At 34.8% G+C, this 19,445-nt stretch overlaps 1 protein-coding gene across 17 annotated transcripts in view; it reads right to left on the reverse strand.

The window, feature by feature from the left end:
- The window catches only part of GPHN (gephyrin), a 308,827-nt gene that overhangs the window by 122,032 nt on the left and 167,350 nt on the right, over positions 1-19,445 (reverse strand). For 10 of the 17 annotated variants that reach the window (XM_042814426.1, XM_042814421.1, XM_042814423.1 and 7 more), the window contains 2 exons: positions 9,187-9,279; positions 655-693 (listed from right to left, as the gene is read on the reverse strand). In XM_042814426.1, coding sequence (XP_042670360.1) covers positions 655-693; positions 9,187-9,279 — 132 coding nt within the window. Of the gene's footprint in view, positions 1-384; positions 455-654; positions 694-9,186; positions 9,280-19,445 lie in introns of those variants that run through there. The other 7 variants (XM_042814428.1, XM_042814422.1, XM_042814430.1 and 4 more) reach the window with 2 other exon arrangements.

The raw sequence follows: 19,445 nt of genomic DNA on the forward strand, positions 1-19,445 counted from the left end.
GAAAACCATTGCCCACAAGTAATCAGATAGAAGGGACAATAAGGAGGCAGTACATGCCATTCAGCAGATGGGCAGGGCAGGGGGTATTCAGTGTCTAGCAATTAGCTAGTCAAGAAGTAATGCCAGACAGTCAGGCAAAGGGCCAAGATTTTGGGAGGACAATGTCACACAGCCAGCAGTACAGAGAAGAGAACTAGTGAGTGCCAGGCAGTCCCCAGACAGGCAAGGTAGCAGAAGACCAATGCCCATGAATAATTGGATGCAGCTGTCAGCAAGGGTAAAACATAAGCCTGTTAGCTAACTGACAAGGCAGCAGGGTGACAGTACTTTTGCAATAACTTAAGGTGCCATGAGTGAAAAAGTCCCAAGAATCTAGATGCTCACCCTCTGATAATGTGATTAGATCAACAGAGTGAACCATGAAAATCCACGGGAGAATAGCACACAAATGGAAACAGCAGATGAGTCTGACCCTAGCACTTGGGGAGGCCGTGGGACCTTCCTATAAAACAAAAATATGAGAATCCACAAGAAAATCAAACAAATGGGAAAAATGCATCTAAGAGCTATTTCTGATGATGATTTAAAAAGCAAAAAAATACTAGCAAAGAATTAGTTTGGAAATGATTGGGTGGGATTGAAGATGTTGCTTACCCCTCTCTGGAGCCCACATAATGGGAATGTTGGGAATTTCTGCAGCAGAAAAACAGAAGAGAAAAGGGATTTCTAACTCCCAGTTCAAGGAAACCATGTAAATTTAGGACTGGGTAACCTCTTTGGGCAAAAAATAAAAATTCACCTGATTCTTTGTCCATCCCCAGATACATGCCTTTACTGAGGTTTGTGAAAAATTTAAGAAGCCCACATTCACTTTCATCTCATGACATCCCACCCCTATTTCCCCAAATCACACTTACCTCTAGCACAACGTGTGTAAGAGGGGAAAGGGAATAGTCTTGTGAGCTCATTCCCATATCCACCGGAAAATAGCTTGTGAAGATGACGAGGAGTACCCATTAGCCAGTGTTGGCCATTTGTGAGATAAACTGAACAAGTTATCAACTGTTACTCATTACTAGCGTAGGCTCGTGTTTGAATTTGGCCTAGATAAATTCATACTCTACAGAATAGCTTTAGTCTTTTAAGTTTTGTGGGATAGTCTATGGCAAGAGTTGCAAAAATCCAACATATGATGCACAGAGCTCTCTTACTAAACATGGCTGCTTTTGTAATCCAATTCTTTTTCAGAAACATAATGAACTCTAGAATGTAAGAACTGAGAAAACAGCAGTAATGAAATTTGGTAATTTAACTCATCTGTCATTTCAGTCATGGATTGTCTTCCTAGTCACCAAGAGGAAAGCAAACAGGAATCAAACTTTGCTAGCAATTTCTGTTCTCTTAGAAGCCTATATTATGTGTGTACTTAACTGCCTATTCTATTAACTTCTAATACTAATACTGAAAACCTACACTCAATCTGATCAGGGAAGAACACACAACAAGAAGCAAACTCCACCCTCTTGTGCAAACTGTGAAAAAGCTCAGACACAATAAAGAAATCATTAGTACTAACGTGCGCAGCTGAATTATTAATTGGAAAGGTCACCGAAACAGTACAGCTACATATTCACAAGCAACAAAGTTTTTGAGAAATACATTACAGTAATAACAGGCTTCATTATTCATACTGATCCTCTGGGTACCAGCCATTCATTTGCCTCCCAGCCAAGTAAGGCACAGGAATAGTAGAGATTAATATAACCTTAGATGTAGAAATCACAGAATAGAAATTTCTTCCATATCAAAACTTCCCTGTATCAAACACTACTATCTGGGCATGGAATGGAGTAGCAGAAAAATTAAGCAGAAGAGGTGAAGAGATTTAAATTATATGACTAGTAAAGGCATAAACTAGCCAGGAGCAAAATAGTATAAATGACTGAGGAAGAGCAGGCAGTGATACTACAAAGCAGAAGGTATTTTAGAGCACATAAGCACATCTGGCAGTTTTACCAACTCCTGATTTTCTGGCTAGCAGCCGCTAGAGTTAGCTGAACTGCATTAAGAGCAAAATTGCTGTCATCTTATCTCCAAAGGTAGACCTTTCAAGGCTCAATGAAAATGAACTATCACAAACTGATCTTAGAGAACCACTGTGGAATGAAAAACTGTACTTTCTACATCCAGTAGAAGTTTAAAAATCAGTAATAATTAGAACACAGCAGATTATGCCCCTCACTACCGATTTTGGTATTCACCCTACAAAACAATTGGGAAAAAGAACACATGCATAAGCATGAAGTGCGAGGAAGCTGAAGTAACAGCAAATAGTCTGAACTAAGGTTAAAAACGTACTATTTTCTAACCGATATTTGATAAGACTTCTGAGTGACTTTATAGTCATGTTTTTCTCTCCAAATACTTTTAATTAACACTTTGCTGAAGAAGCTGCATTGTTCCATGCGGTAGGAATGTGCAGAAGCATGTACAGAGTTATCATCCAGTTCAGTTTTGATTAGTGGCTGAAAGTGCTCCTGCACAACAGGCAAGGAGCAAATGAGAAATTTTCCACTGTTCAATAAGCATTAGTTCCAACAATAAACTATTCTAAATCAGTTATTTTGGTATTCTGGGGAGCTTATGCCAAAAGAACTAACTCAATTTTTCATATATCTTAAATTCAAATTAGCAGTTGTCTTCTAGTTATCGTTTCTTAAAGCTGCTTCCAGAAAGAGTTTTTGTTAATTTTCTCCATATTGAATGTCCATATATCTAGAAAATGGTAAATTAAGGCTAAGAATTGCATAATTACTGGCCTAACAATATTTTCAATATTGTTTTAGTTTAGCCTGATGTTTAATTTTGTTTAGTTCCCTATTACCTGCTGTGAAGAGATCTTCCAATGGTAATGCCTAAAAGGCAGAAATTCCCAAAGTCCCAAATTGGAAATTTCATTATGCAGAGAAACCAAAGTAAACAAAGATTTCTTCTCCAGTTACAGAAAAAAAAAGGACTGCAAGATCAATTCTCTGTGGCTAACTGAGCCAAGCCAGCTAATTTAACCTAATAAAGACACATCAGTATGAGCTCTGGTCACTACAATAAAAGCACAGACAATGTATCAGTAACGCCAATAGGAGGAGAACGCTTTCCTTTGATAAGCAGTAAACTACGTCTTTTAAAAAAAATGGTATATTTTTAAAGTATTTGGGATTAGTGGGATATGAACAATTTGTCCAGTCACTTTCATTTTCAAATTACTTTGGAACAAAATTTTAACTGGAAAATTTATGATACAAAAGTGATATTTCCTGACACGTTACTGTGGCTTTGCTTCTCACTGTGTGAAATGTGTAAATTCCCTACTGGTGTTTGACCTGCTTTCCTTTTTTTTTTTTTTTTTTTTTTTTTTTTTGACAGTACTTGCTTGTAAATATTCCATAACTACCTGAAAAATAGAAAGTGGAACTACTTTTACTTGGTAGCTCAGAGCACTAAGGAGAGATAAAACGAAGCAAATGAAATTTGCTTCAAATGGTCAAAAATATCCTGAAGTATTTGACAGGAATTCTATTATCTTTAGAATATGACGGTCAGATAGCTTTTAAAAGATTAAAAAATCAATTGAAGATTTTGAAATACCCCAACATCCTCAGCCAATGTCATCAATTTTTGAATTTTCAAAAAAAGAGAAGTAATTAGTATGTTCTTTTGGAAACAGGACAGACAGTTGCTTATCCACTAATTTCAGGACCCACTTGATTGAAATAGTCTCTTCATTTAACATGTACAGAACATTAGTTTAGAATCTAGTATGGCTTTTTTGTACATAATTCATTAATCCATTACTTTCATTAGGGATCCCACATAACTTGTTTTTTATAATTCGACAAACAATCAATTTTCATTTGACAGAGATAAAGCAGAGAAAATATAGCTTTTTTTTTTTTTTCATTTTTTGGGGGGATGGAACTTGTTTGTATGTTTAGTCTCTTATTGTTTTAAAAAAAAAAAATCCACACCAAGCCAATCCACACACAGAAAAAATTCCATTATGACTGCTTTCTTACTGGACTTTCCTGGCTTAGGCTTGCCATCGACAGCTGTTGTCACACCTCTTCAGCAGACTACCAGAGCCTTTCAGCACCTAAGATTTCCTAAGCAGCTCCAACAAGAGAAGAAAAACTCTGCTTTTCAGGATTTAACAAGGCAGCTAAATCAGCTTGGAATTTTCTAACATTGAGATGTTTCTGTAAGCTCACAGTGTTTTGCTGTTTCTCAGGGACACTGGAAACTGTTACTTAGTAAAAACTGCTCTGCAATTGCTCTGCTGTAATACTGTCTTTCAAATCTGTGATGTAAAACCTGGTTATAGAATTACTGGTTAAATGAATAGAGCACACAAATATATCTGGATTTCTGTAACATCCAACACAGGGTTCCAAAACCTTAATTTTATTTAAAAACTAAATCAGAATGGATAAAGACTTAATCATCTAAGCTAGGAACTGTCTGGAAGTCTAAGAAAAAGAGAATGATGCCGTACAGAGTTGCTGATAAAAGTCTAATGTAACAGAACTCAGGATTTTATCACAGAGCAGCAGCATACTCCATTGAAGTTTCTTTGTTGCCTAGATACACCTAGTAAGGTTTCATAATTCAGACCCTTAAAGAGCAAGCTAGGCTGAAAATATGATTTCCAAGGAAATATGGGGTGCAATAGTTCTTGAAAGGTCTGATGGCAAGTTACAGGAGCAGTAAGCATACAAGCACAGCATATCTCATCATATAATACCTCCACAAAGAAATTACACATTACAGGGAGTGAAATCTCCATGAAGATATACGGAAAACTGCAGTTCTAAGACAGACTACCAAAATACATTATGAAAAAGTTTTTAAAACTGGTGGGGAGATTGAATATTGACAGCGAAAAACTGAAACAACAGCCTGAGTAATTAGAGGTTGTATATTTCACAGTATTTCTACCATCAAATGACTGATGTCCCATACGAGGTGAAGACTTCATTTCTCCTCATAAGCCTGCATGAAGTGACAGACACTGTAAAAAGAGCTTTTTGTGGCTTAGTAGCCACATGAAGAAGAGCTGAATACTGTTAAAAAAGCATGGAAGCTCTCCCTTCCTCATAAGAAATGCTGCTAGAAATCTTGCTGGTTTGGAAAGGCACTATTTTAGCCAGGGAGGATGAAAATAACTACATAATAATTCTTCAGAGTTGAAATAATCACATATGAAACAAAAATTGTTATGTGAAATATCTCTACAGATTTGAGTTAATCTGAAGGGAACACATGAGTTGCTGTGAGAATACAACTATAACATCACAAACCCCTCTGTATAACAAGCACCCTGCTTCATTAACAAAAATGAAGGGGAAACAAACAAATAGACAAAGCATATAACAATTACAAACAGTACAGAATAGAATAGTAAATGCTCCTCAGGACAGTGAAATTAAAACAGTCTGTGGAAATGAAATGGAATTTGGAATTTTGGAATTTGGAAAGTGAAATTATTGAAGAAAAATTCGCATTAAATTCAAAGGAGAAACATCGGAAGCAGTAATAGTGAAAGACCCCTTAGGGAGCTGCAGAACAGAGGCAGTGCTTGTATAGCTAGGTTTGGAATATTTTATCCATTCTGAGCAGGTTTCTTTCTGAAAAATGCTGACAAACATGAGTTCCAGAGAACAGTGTTTGTTTTGTTGTTTTTTTCCATGGACTTCTTTGATGAAAGAATCGTGAAAAGGTGCGCATATATTTTCAGATCAAATGAAGACAGGCATGTCTTTAAATATATTTTTTAGAAGTCTATAAATATTGTAGAATATAACCAGCAAGAACTAAAAGGTATATTCGTCACTGTTTCCAGAGCAGAGGAAAAGAAGTAAAACTATAAGAAAATATCTGCAGGGTTTTCCATGACAGGAAAGAGCTCTTCTATACTTCTCTAAAAGTATTGTCTTAAAATTTCAGAGCTGACAATTATCTGCAGTGGATTTGAACTATTTGTGAATATATGCAGCAACAGCTCGAAGATTTCTAGCATCAGTCTAGCCTAGGTTGACCACCTACTGCTGTTACCTAAGTAAATAAAAATAGTTTTATATGGAGGCTAACAAGACTTGTGAGATACAGGAGAGATGTAGAAGAAAACAGCCGGAAGACTGTTAAGAGATAGGCAAATGAATACTGCAAAAGAATAAATGTAAAAGTAGAGATGACAGGAAACTAAACAGAATGTCTGAATGCATTTTTCCTTTTGTACTGATTGACAGCAATGCAGAAAACATGTTTATGTATCAGAAAGAAACCTAATGATCAAAAATTTATCACATTTAAATATTTGTTAAAAAATACTGTATATTTTCATTAACATCATGTAAAAATTTTGTAAGTATTGTAGTTCCAAGTGGAAAATGTCTGCATCTGGAAATAAAAAAATTCCCCACATAACTTGGAGAATGCGTGATGCCTTGATGTCTGCCCAGCAACATTCATATATCAACAAAAAGTTTATATGAACATTTCCAGTATGGACTGAAATCGTATACTCAAAAACAATATGGAAGATTAAAATAATAAAAAAAAAAAAAAAGAAAAAGAAGTTATAACGACAAAATTAAGCCTCTACTTTTGACCAAGAACTGTCACGATAGTTGAGGGATTACAGCATTCATTAATGACATCAACAAGGGTTTCCTTCAAATTCAGGTATCCACCGACTGTTTTGATTTTAATCTATCCACATTCAGTTCACCGCTTACAGTCATACAGACAGGGAGGCAAAGGATACTCCATCTGCTCAGCTCTACATCCACTACCGGAAACAGAAATCCTAACATCTAACTTGAAAGCGTCTTTTCATCGACTCGCTGGAACCTTTGCAATAAATTCAGGAACCAGAGATACATAATCAAAATCAGATAGCATGAATACTCTTCAAGTCATCTATTTTGTTGCAAGAAAAAAAAATTAAAGAAAAAAAAATTTAATCAATAAAAATAATTTAACTTTAATTATTTGGGCTGCATATACTCTCAGAAATCAACTTTGTCTTGTGCGGTACAATAGCAATTATGTATCAATGATCAGAAAAGAAAGTAGAAAGCTGTGTTTTCTAGCTGAAACTATGGAAAAATTAAGGAGAAGCAGGATATAATCATTTCAATTGAAATACAACCTGATGGACTGCTATCACTAATTTCAGGAAAAACGTTCAAATGCCTTCCCCAATCAGATTCAATTATTAGTATGTTTAAAATCATGCCTTAAGGATGATATCTCACTAGCACTGTGTCATGATTAAATCATTTAAGTAACAGTTCAGTAATGACATGTGAGTATGCTGTACAAACACCATACATGAAAGATAATAAAATCCACTCACTACACAATACATGAGTTTTATTAACTCATTCCTACAATTAGTTTTTCTAGAAGTTTTTTATTGCACATTTGATGTTGACGTTGAATTTTTCCATTCCAAGTTATCTACCTCCTTGACTCAGAACAGATATTTTACTTATAACACGTTTGAAAACTGATTTTCTTCCCTTTAAGCACTTATATCAATGTGCTGTTATTATATAGCATGAGATTAAAAGAGCTAAGATCATTTTTAAAATGGGTCTCTGTAACATCTAATCTAGTCAAACAAATCATCACCACCTGTATTAAATAATTAGTTCGAGTAACAGCAATGAATCAACATAAGGAGAATGCCAGCTATTTTAATGTCAAGTTCTCATTTGTTAATTCCTTGGCCCCAGCACTGCTTGAGAATCTGTAATTCATTGTAAGTAGTTTGAAATGCTTCCTCTGGCACTACTACTCAACTCTGCATAAGTTAGTAAATCAGAAAAATTGGAATAAAAATGGCACCTTTTTACACAGTGCTGGTATACAGTCTTGTAAACCATTATGCTACTTTGCAAGTAAGAGACCGGTGGAATCAATGCAGTTTTCATTTTTGTGTTGCTTTAGCAATGTGAATCACCTGTAAATCCACTTTCACTAGCTAGTATGCTATCAGTTATCTTGTGCTGTCTCCATTTTCTTTTACAGAGATCCTTAGTTTTTAGTTAAGGTTTCTAGTATACAATCTAAAATCATCAGAAATACACAAGCATTTTGCTTACATTTTTCTTTTAGTTACACTAATATTATACAGCAAATAGAAAGCATTTAAATATTCCTAGTGAAAATAAGTTAAACTGCACTCAAGTTTAACAGAACGCTTTTGTAGATAAAGAGGATTGTAAGCCTGTTATGATGGACTAAAAACTACTCTTAAATTGTATGCAATCGTAAACTCACATGAGAACTTAAGTGAAAACTAAATATAATAAATTATAGAAATAAACACTTCAGGCATTGAGTTGTATTTCTGCCCTCCAGTGAACATAAGCATATGAAAAGAGGTATGTGATTTTATAAGTTCAAATTCACCTAAATTAGAGCCACAAATACCAAGTAATTCAATAACAATTATCACTTCATGGCCATAAGGTTATTTGGTTAAGTTTTCTTCACGTAGGTGCTTTGTTTTTTTTTTCCTTACCTGAGCTCCACAGACGTGAAAAATAACTGAATTTCCTGTGCAACATTTACTGATGCAGGTTACCTCCATTTCTGCCCGTTTAGCTTTTTTGATGATGTGGTTTCAAGTGAAGCAATAGCAGTTTTACACAGTTTTTCTCCCCTGTAATCTATCTCCTACTTTCTAACCTATGAAGTTGTCAACACAGAAGCCTTTAAGAGAGAATTAAAGGAAATCTTTCATTTCATTTTTCTTGCATGGGACACAAGAAATGTGATATAGATGTTTTTGCTTAGCAGTGCTGTACTGCAGTGCTAAGGAAAATTATACCAGTGCTATCACAATTCTATTATGTTTCTACTGGAACTGGAAATCCATTTTACTATGTCACATTTTAGTCTGAAAACTCTTTTGGGTCAGAAACCAAGGTCATATTAATTCTCTTGTGTTGTATTCCCTATAGCATATTCTCCTTCCAAATTGTGTATCACCTGATCTGACTAAAGATACTGCCAAGTTAAGTTACAGAGGAAACTTCAGAAAGAATTAACATTCCCACCCCACAAGTCATACATTTCTACATCAAAGGCCATGTTTTTCTTATTCCAGGAGTAACTCACCTCTGGGGTGACATCTCGTGGTGCAAATCCTGTTCCTCCAGTTGTTAAAATCAAATTAAGCTCCTTTTCATCACACCAATCTATCAGCGTCTCCTGAAAGAGAAGATGAAAGCTGCCAGATTTAGCAAGTAATACCTGGGATACATTTACTCAGACAGCATCTAAAGAATTGTCTAGAAAATAAACAGAGAGACACAAAATAAATCAAGGGAATTGTAAAATCAATCGTGGCATTTTCAACAGATACTAAACTGCTATAATAACCATCTTATGGCAGAGTAATACAATCGGTCATAATATTTTTGGAAGTGGAAAGTGGAATTCTGTTCTCCATCTCTTGTTCTAAAATGGAAAACAAGAACTCACGGTTGTTCATTTATATCAGTGTTTGTCTGGATTCTGAGATATAAACACAATTCTTCAACACACATAAGTAGAGTACGTGCATTTAATTCAGGTTATATGCTTGATTTTCACAACAATAACTTTAGTTTCTGTTTTGCTCTACTTTTTAACAGCCTGAACAAAGAAAGAACTGCTTATTTGTAAGTCTGACTATAAGAAGAAGCAATAACACACCTGATACAGCAACCCATATACTGTTTCTCACAACTAACTTTTCTTTATTTCTTATAACATCTCAATAGGACTGCACATGCTGATCCCAAAGCTGGAAAAAGAAAGCTTCAGAGATCTGTCATGTACATTAAATATCTTACACTACCATAGAACTCATAATACTAGAAAAATGTTAAGTTTGATTTGCATTCATTTTTTAAATGACATTTTAACCTACTTTTCAAACTGTGACCAAAAAAAATGTAACATAAGCAGAAAATGTATTTAGCCTCAATGTGATTATATCACTTATCCTTTGTATGCTACAGCAGGCAAGCAAAGCAGCTGAGCCTCTGCTTGGAGCTCCAAATTAACTGATGTGTACCCACATACTACATAGCAGAGTAACCACTGGCAGAAATCAGACTGATTGCTTATACAGCTATCCTCTTCAAGTCAAATGAAGGCAACTGCAGCAACTGAAATTGTTAGTTTTCAACAATACAGATATGCACCAGAAAAGCTGTTGTTGGTTTTGTTTTGTTTTGTTTTTTAACAGATTATATCTTCTCTGAGCTTTTATCATCTAAAGACATATTTATCTTGACTCTCAACATCAGCAAACATCAGGGTACACTTGAGAGAATTTCAGCATAGAAATGTTGTTTAGCAAAGTGAGAGCTTGACTTCATATACATACATATATATATATATTTATTACCATAATCAGAAATAAATTGTGAGAACAAAATAAAACGAGACATAGTGAGGGTTTTATGAAACATTTATTTTTAGATAAAATAAAACCTGACAAAATCCAGCAAGGTTTCAAGTGAAAATAATTCTTTCATCTGTTCTTATACAGCTCAATAGTACTCCAGTTAACAGGAAAAAAAACAACAACAACATTGTGATAGCAAATAGAAAGCTACAGAAATCATTATACACCTTGACTTTTCACATGAACTGAGCATATAATGTGTTTCATTATCCTAGATACAATTATTTACCAAGTTCTACTTTGAGTAAAAAAAGCATAAGCTTTCAGTAAGACTTTTGTCTATAAAGCATTGTTAGTATTTCACTGCATTTTAGAATATGTACCTCTAAGACCTTTTAAAGACATGGAAAAATACCTGAGACTGATATTCAGTTTATTTCTCTCTACCCCATAAAATTTTATTCTACAAAATGTTCTCATTTATATTTTGAATATAAAAAAAAAAAGCACTACTCTGATCAATCAAGGAAAAAAGGCTACTTGTGTTCACTTGCCTGCTGCTAGAAGTCCAGCCATATATACCACTTGCTTTTCACAGACACCAATTTACTATGTTTTCACATGAGAATTCCTTCAGATCGCTGATATGATACTTGACTTGATTGATGCTTTACAAACAAAATTGTTGTATAGCAATTTGTGCATTAAGATACTCTAGATCCAAAATCCAAGGCCATGGGATACAATCCTATTGTACCACATGTTAGCTAACATTACGACTGACTTCAGTCAAGTAACAGCTACATGACTTTCAGACATATATTCTTTAGTGAAGCATCTCAATGTCCAAAATGCAGAACAGTCATTAGACTGAATTGCTGTATAGCAGGCGAGTCACAGAATCTTGCCCCGTGCCTTCTGTGTTTAAAACATTTTAAAATATTCTGGGACTCAAGCACATCTTTCACAAAATTAACCAGCCTTGATCAGAATTAGATAAGAGACTAAAAGACCATATAATGTATTTTCAACAGTTACTCACGTTTTTCATTAAGTGTTTGCTATATTTATAGTAACTGTTTCTTTTTCATTATACCTGATGGACCCCTTCACAATACTTAAGAACTCTGCTTACAGAATTCTCAACAGGATGGCTAGAAAGTGGATTTTTTTTTCCAAAATCCATTAAGTGCCACTCTGTAATATCTGCAAATAAATGAACAGAATAAACAAATAGGGATTACAAAGGCCCTACATGAAAATTCTGTATTTCTCCAACCTTCTGAAACCCACTTGCTTTGTAAAATTATGTATCTTCTTTCTTCACAAATAAATCCTGTTTATTAGGATAATACACTAAGAAAGTTTATTTGAAAATCCAAGCAAAAAATACATATCTTTTAAATAAACGTTCCTAACCACGTAAGTTATTTACAGTATGCCCTTAAAGCTGTGCTTACTCTCCTTAGCAATCCACATCAAGAAATAAAAGTTGTACAAAATGACACAGTGAATATTACCTTAATTTTCTGTTACTATGATATTGCATCTTCCAAATGAAGAAATTAGCATGAATAAAAACATGGAAAAAATATATCAATACAGAGAAACTCTGCACCGTGGCAAATTTGGTAAGAAAACTGGATGCAATTTTGACTGCTGAGTTTCAGCAACTCAGAAACTGACAGACTAGAATCTTTTAAGAAATTCTGATTGGTCCTGTGGCTTGGACTACCCCAGACTCCAACTCAAGACTGATATCATAAGAGAGCACATGCAATTCTTCGTGGATCAGAAACAAAACACACAAATTCAAAGCAGAAGAATAAAGAAAAGGTTAAAAGAGCCTTAAAAATGTTAAGTTACTCTTTGAATTAATTTCATTTTTTCTACCCTTTTTCTTGTGAAGATTCTATTTTTTATGCTCACGACTTTTCACTTATTTCTTGAAAGCTTCACTGAAAAGTAGATGTATGAAGATACTCCTATGTGTGGAGCAATAACTTCGCAAATAATCAATCTTAAAATGATTTAAGAATGTCAGAAAATGAAATACTGAAATACCATGAAAATACACTACACATTTTCTGGAACCTCCCCACCCTTTCTTTTCTTACCCCATTAACAAAGGCATAAATTAATATAAATAGTAGGACTGTTTTTACAGCATAATTTTTGTAGTCAAAAGACTTGGGTAACACTGAACTATGTATTTCAAAGTCTGTAAACAGACCTTTTCACCTTTTGATATTTTGCTGACCATTGTAGTCTTTTGAAAATATATTTGCAGTTTTCAGCGTCACAGTCAATGTTTTGTTTAGTATTGCTTTCTAAATAAGCTAACATCAGACAGAAAGCAGTAAAAGTACAACTATTCTACTGAAATGAAAAGCTAAAGGAAAAAATGTAAATGTCATTAAAAATGTACCTTATAAAAGGTTTACTTTTTTAAAATGGAAATATAATGGTAGGCATTTTTCATTACGAAATAAATTGCAGCTATCAAAAACTTCAAGGTACAACATACATATGAAGCCTGTAATGTAACTATTTTTAAAAGCTACTGCTCATTATAATTATTCCTAAAATGAGGATAAAAAAAAGAAGGGACTGTAGTGCAATGTTGAACAGAGCTCACCAATGCAAATGTGAAAGTAAACCAAAGAGATGCGCAAACACTGAAGTTTTTGCCCATCAAACCACTGGGAGTGACAACACTTTTTGAGGACTGAGACCAGGAAAAGAAATTTCAAACTATTTCAGTGGAGAAAGACATTGTAGATCCATGCAAGATTGACTCCAGCATGACACATTGAAAAACTGCAATTCTGTTATCTGATTTGCTCTCAGAAAAGTGAAATTCTTAATTCAGACTAATTCAGTGAAATATCAGTCATTCTACAAACAAAACCTGTGATTTGTTGGTATGCTGTATCAGATTGAATTAAAATCTAGAAGAGGGTGTAGATCAATTGCAAACATCAGTTAACAAATACTCTATGGTTCAAGAACTACCGGCTTCCTTCTGTAAGAAAATCTGCTTCCATCTACAGTTAGTACTGCTGGAATTCCCCTTAAGTGGATACTGCTCTCTGGAAATGATGACTGCTCACTGGAAAGGATCTGACAACTCCCTTGTAACAGTTTTTCTCAGGTGTCGTGATGAAAGAGCGGGACTTAGAGGTGTCAGAAGAGCTAGATCTTTTGCAAGCACATCTAGCATTTGAAGCTACTTTCATGTCTACTCTGAATTTGGCAGATATATACATTCATGTGGGCATACATACACAGATGCTCATCTTTACATAATAAAAATTTACTAGCAAAAACAGTAAAGTTAAATGCATTTCATTTTTGTTAGGTGTAAAGACCTCCCTCTAAAATGTTTAATAAGTAATAAATATTACTGAATTTATAAATACTCAAGTATCTTTGTTAAGACCACTTAAAAACTAAATTAAAAAAATGCCTCCTTGCAAATATTACTCTTCCCTCTCTGGTTATTCCTATAACAATACAAGTTAATACAGCAATTGGAATAAAAAGAAAAGGGTAAAAGCATATAAGAGTGATATAAATTCAAAACTGCTCACATGAACGGGAAAGAGAAAAAAAATCAAAACTTTTCTCTCTTAACAGCACTAGGACTTACTATAAGATACAAATGGTTGGCTTTTGATAAATCTCTCATTAATCATGCAGAACAAGATGGCTTTTTCCATACTTTCCCTCTGCATACATTTATATTTATTTAAGATTGTTTAAGACTGTGTTCTTCTGATTTTCTTCCCAGAATGTGAAAAGGTAAGTTGATGTTAAAGACAAGTAAATAATGTCCTAAAACTAGAGTTTGTTACAATATTTTCTCTACATGCACCCATGTCTAGAGAACAAGTACAAGTTCATGGTGTTTTCACACACCACAAACTAGAAGACTCACCAACCTTTGCTGGTTGTAACTGAGACTTGATAACCTATTTCTTAATCTTGCTAAAAATATAGAAACAGCAAAGCTACAGAAAGACAAATGCAAACATCTTTAAGCTGCCAAAACAGTACTAAATGCTTCAAATCTAAGGAATCAGTAAAGCATGTGGGTCTTTGTAGACAAAGGCAATACGTCTCAGAGAACTCAAGTACAAACATGTTAGAATCAACAGCCCTCCACACAGATAACAGCATTTCACAAACAAATGTACTGGAAAAAAGCACTCAGATCTTCCATGTGCATATTTATAAGCAGAGACAATCCGCATCCCTAGTTTAAGACAAGTTATTCTCTGCATCTACTTCTGTTTAATGAGCAGCAAATGGTCTGGATTGAAAAACCTCTAGAAGGCTTCTGTGATTAACATGAGGGACCCAGTTGTGAAAAAGGGTTTGAATGGGAACATTTTTTTTCTGTAACTATGAAGTTTTATCTACAGTACAATTGTAAAAATATAACTGATTGTTACGGAACTCAATTCAGTTCCTAGCTCCGTTTTCTAACAGTCAGTACAATCTTCCATTTTTACTTTATACATATCGCAACAATAATTCAAGATATTGTTTTCTTTTACTTTTTAAATAAAATTCCAAACTTTGCATTTATTTTTTTTCTGCAGCTCTCAATGTAAATGGTAAATGAATAATATTCAAGATCTTTTAAAAAGTTTGGATTTGAGGACAAAGACAAAAGATGAAACCACTGTAGAGACAAGAAACTACCTCCATGTATCTAACACAGTTTCTGGTGTAAACACTCCCACGTCTCTGTTATTCACGCATATAATCCACAGAGTTAATGAATGAACTTGTTTTTTAAAAAAATCTACCAGTTCACCTGTGAAAATACAGTAAAGAAAATTTACCTACCAATAGCTGCTGTACTTTGAGATATTTAGTCCATATATATACTCTAAGAGTGGGCGAGCTTGTGGCCTGCCTTGAAGTGTCCTGGGAGGTGCGTTCTAGCGCCTCCCCTCGTCCTGCTTGGTGCATGAATTATAGGGCAGAGTGCATCCGCCACCACTTCAGTTCCTCTTAAATGCACAATCAAACCTGAAAGAGATCCAGAAAGAGGGGAAAGGCAGGTAGGAGACTAATGTACATGCAGACCATACCTCTCAAAGAACATCAGTTACTGACTAGTAACCTTTCTTCTTTGAGTCTGCATGTACATTCCAGCAACGACGCATGCTCAGCAGTTACCTTTGACACTTACTGCCCCCCACAAACAACTGCAGCATCACATCACTGAAGGCTGAGACAGCCCTGGATTCTATCGTACTAACACACTGTTAGAGGGAAGCAAAGATGGAACTCCAGGTGGCCTTATGGCAAACATATTAATACCATGCAATACTGAGTTTTCTCAGGGTTCTGAAGGAATTTGCTTTGGCCACGGAGGGAAGTCCAAGTCACGAGTCCACACGCAGCCAGATAACTATCTGAACAACAGCTGTGTGAAGCCAGTTGAACTTTTGGACGTTCCCACAGCACAACAAGCAATCAATCAAAGTAAAAGACTTAGACCTGCGTGACAAGGAACAATTGGGTCCTAATGAAATCAAGAATGTGAAATGTAGAATTCAAGAAGCATAAGACCCAGGCATGAGTATTGGAGGACTCATCGCCTGGCTGCTCTTTGAACTTTGCTACTTCAAGAAGAAATTTTGGATGACTGAAGAAAATACCTTACATAGGTAAGGAGTTAGTAAAACGGCAGCCACAAGGATCTATCTTCTCCGGCAGATGGCTGAGTCACAGGATGCACTTTCATAGACAGAAACAGAATGAATAAGAATTTAAGAGCTTAACTGGGGAGAAGGAACCATATAATGCAGTGGTTTTCCAAGATTACTGTATTATAAATAGTCCAATACGTCCACACCACTTGTTTTAGGAAACTCAAGGTTGCAAGGTGCGAGAATGTGAACGCGCTCAAACACTGAGAGCAGCCACGTAGCCTCAGCAAATTACAAAAAGAAGTCAAAAGAACTACATAAAATAAATAATCCAAAAGATCTGAGATCAAAGCAGCAACAGACATATCGTACAGACAATACAGTTTTCTTCTTGAGTATGCAAGTCTAGACTATGTGTGCCTAACCTTCTGGCTTGCCTGGACCACATGGAGAGGAATTGTCTTGGGTTGCACATAAAAAATATATAGTTAATGTATATAAGTAACAAAACTTTTAAAAACATGTTTTTATTAAAGCATTTAAAAAAGAGAGCAACAAAAATACAACTAGTGGAATATTTGACCTTGCTTTTGTGAAACAAATGCATCAGTCTGGTTTGATGGAAGTGGTTGCAATCCATAGTGAGTTCTCAAGGTGTTTGTCAGATATTTTTGATGAAATTTCACTTTTCCTTGAAAATATTTGTTCAAAAATATATGTAATGCCAAAAAGTGATGACATGAAAAGACGTGATTGTGAAGTGAGGGACGTTTTTCTCCAGTAAGATCAGGCTTATAAAGCCTTCTAAAGATACAGTATCAAATTCCTGAGTTTAAGATCTGATTGCAAATATATACATTTGAAAATTTGCAGGCAAAGTATTTAAGCTGACTTAAATTTGAGTTGCAATTATACCAAAAAATTGACGATTTTTCTTTGCAATCTTGAAACTTCCTCTCAAATTCCTTTATCAAAGAGGAGAGCAGGGCTGCATATTTTTTTGGCTGCTCACAGGACCATGTTTAGCCAGTGTATTAAAATACAAAATATTTGTCATAACTTGTGAGCATGCCATAATTTGAGTTTTATTTCAAATGTCTTTATGGTTTGAAACACGGCATAGACTACTTGATTTTCACCTCAAAACTGCATGTTTAGCTTGTTTAAATGAGTGGTCAAATCCACCAAAACTGCTAAGCCTGTGAGTCATTTTTAATCTTCATGTTCTGGCACAAATTTTCCTTTTGATTCTGTAAATGAATTGACTTCATTTCAGAAATCAAAAAATATTTTTAGCATTTTACCTCAACTTGACGTCTTTACTTCAGAAAAGTAAATGATGTCCCCATAATCAACATCCATGCTTTTAAGGTTTTCTTAGAATTTGCAATGATTAAATCCCTTGGACTTTATGAAATTCATAGCCTTGATGACAATTTGCATGTCCTTATGTATTTATAAAGCTTTTGCATTTAAATTAGTCCCACTTTTTTTTACCAGCCATTGCGGGGGTGTCATCATTAGCTATACCAGATCTGCTGACAAACTTGAAAGTAAATCACTTTCATGTAATTTTTACTACTTCATACATATCAAGAAATTTAGTTGAGATACAATCTTACTACCATTTATCACCATCCTGAAGCTGTTCAGATTAATTCAGAGAAGTGTTATTTTGCCATGATGAAGCTTATTAGAGAAACAACAAAATCTATTTCCTCAATTTAAATCAGATGGGAATTATCTGTGTTCATCTTTCCAGAGTAATGTAAAATAATTAGGCATTTGTACAGAAACCTGACTGTTGTGTGCAATTTGATTGAGAAAGGATCCTTGTATAGATCAGGTCACTACAGGTAAATATACGAAGATATTTTTCCGTAGAGCAATTACTGCCACAGATAAATAAGGAAAAAGTTACAGAGAACCACTTTGAGACAGTGAATTATTTCCCAGGTGTAAAGACCAACGCCAGATGTAGCTTCCAGAGAACACCAAAACATCTAGAAAAAAAAACCCATTCTTTCCAAGCTAAGCAGTGCACTTTGTTTCTCCAGATATACAGAAGGTAAGAAGACTTTGCAATGATACATTACTGCAGTACTGATACATCAACAAGGAGAGTATGTAAGAGGAAAGAGGACTAAAGTATTCTGGAACTCATCAGCCTGTCTGCACTTCTCCATTATCTGTTGATTAGAAGTAATCTTGGATATCGTGAAAATGATTCTTAAAAGGAACATGGAAAGGATAAAGATCAGTTGAGATTCATCAATGGTTCTTAATGCAAACAACTTGATGACTGCTGCTGAAGGCAATGAAAAATAACTGACAGTGATCATTGCAGAAAAATTCTTTTTCTGTGAGCCCATGATTTTTACTTACAGCAAATAATAGAAGATTAACAGAATGAACTATCAATAGGCTACCTCGCTGATTAGGATACTGTTCATTCCTGAACTCCAGAGTATTAGCATCCAAAATCTACAAAGTAGTAAGAGAACCTTTTGGCATTTATTTCTGAACAAAAAGCCCATTCTCTCAAAGGGAAGACTTTTTCAGGATTTAGGGAATGCAAAATCTCTCTTAAACTCAAAGAATTATAGCTATTATAATTCCATGATACCATGATACTAGGTGAAAATTATTACTGTGGAATGTGATGAGCTATCTTGTACCTCCATTGCAGCTTGCGAAAGTGTCTCAGCATTAGCTGATCCCACTGCAATCAAAGATTTCAGCTGGTTATTACACACAGGAGAAAATCGATGCAGAGCAATTCACACTAGAATTACATTTTTTTCCTCTAAGAGCTGAAACTTTCTGGTCATTTGTCTTATGGAACATTTTTAAAAGATGTTCATTTCTCCTTGATACATAACAGAATTAACAACAGAATTACTTGGAGTCAGGTGGTAAAAAAAGCATTCAAAATCCAAGAGAGATTTCAAAATCATCTTCCAACTGTTTCTGCAGCTGGTATAAATAAAGCTAAAATCTGCCAGGAAACTAAGGTTGTTCAAACATGTCTTCATGGGTATGGGAAATCTCTCAAGCAAAATAATATGCAGAATGTCAAGCAACCTACAATCTTTGTACAGTTATTTGTACTGTCATTTCCATTGTTTCTAAGACCCTAAATTACTGGAAATAATGTAGTGTTATACAGAAAGATATGCTGACATTTTGTTAGATGAGGATACATGAGTACATGAATACATATAATATATTAAAATATGAAATATATTTTAAAAAAACCACATCTTTGTGACTTGGCCGAGATGAGGATAACCTTGTAAGAAGTATGTCTA

This window comes from Centrocercus urophasianus, unplaced genomic scaffold, assembly GCF_019232065.1.
Source record: "Centrocercus urophasianus isolate 14NV4802_14NV808 unplaced genomic scaffold, USGS_Curo_1.0 seq_14, whole genome shotgun sequence".
NCBI lineage: Eukaryota > Metazoa > Chordata > Aves > Galliformes > Phasianidae > Centrocercus > Centrocercus urophasianus.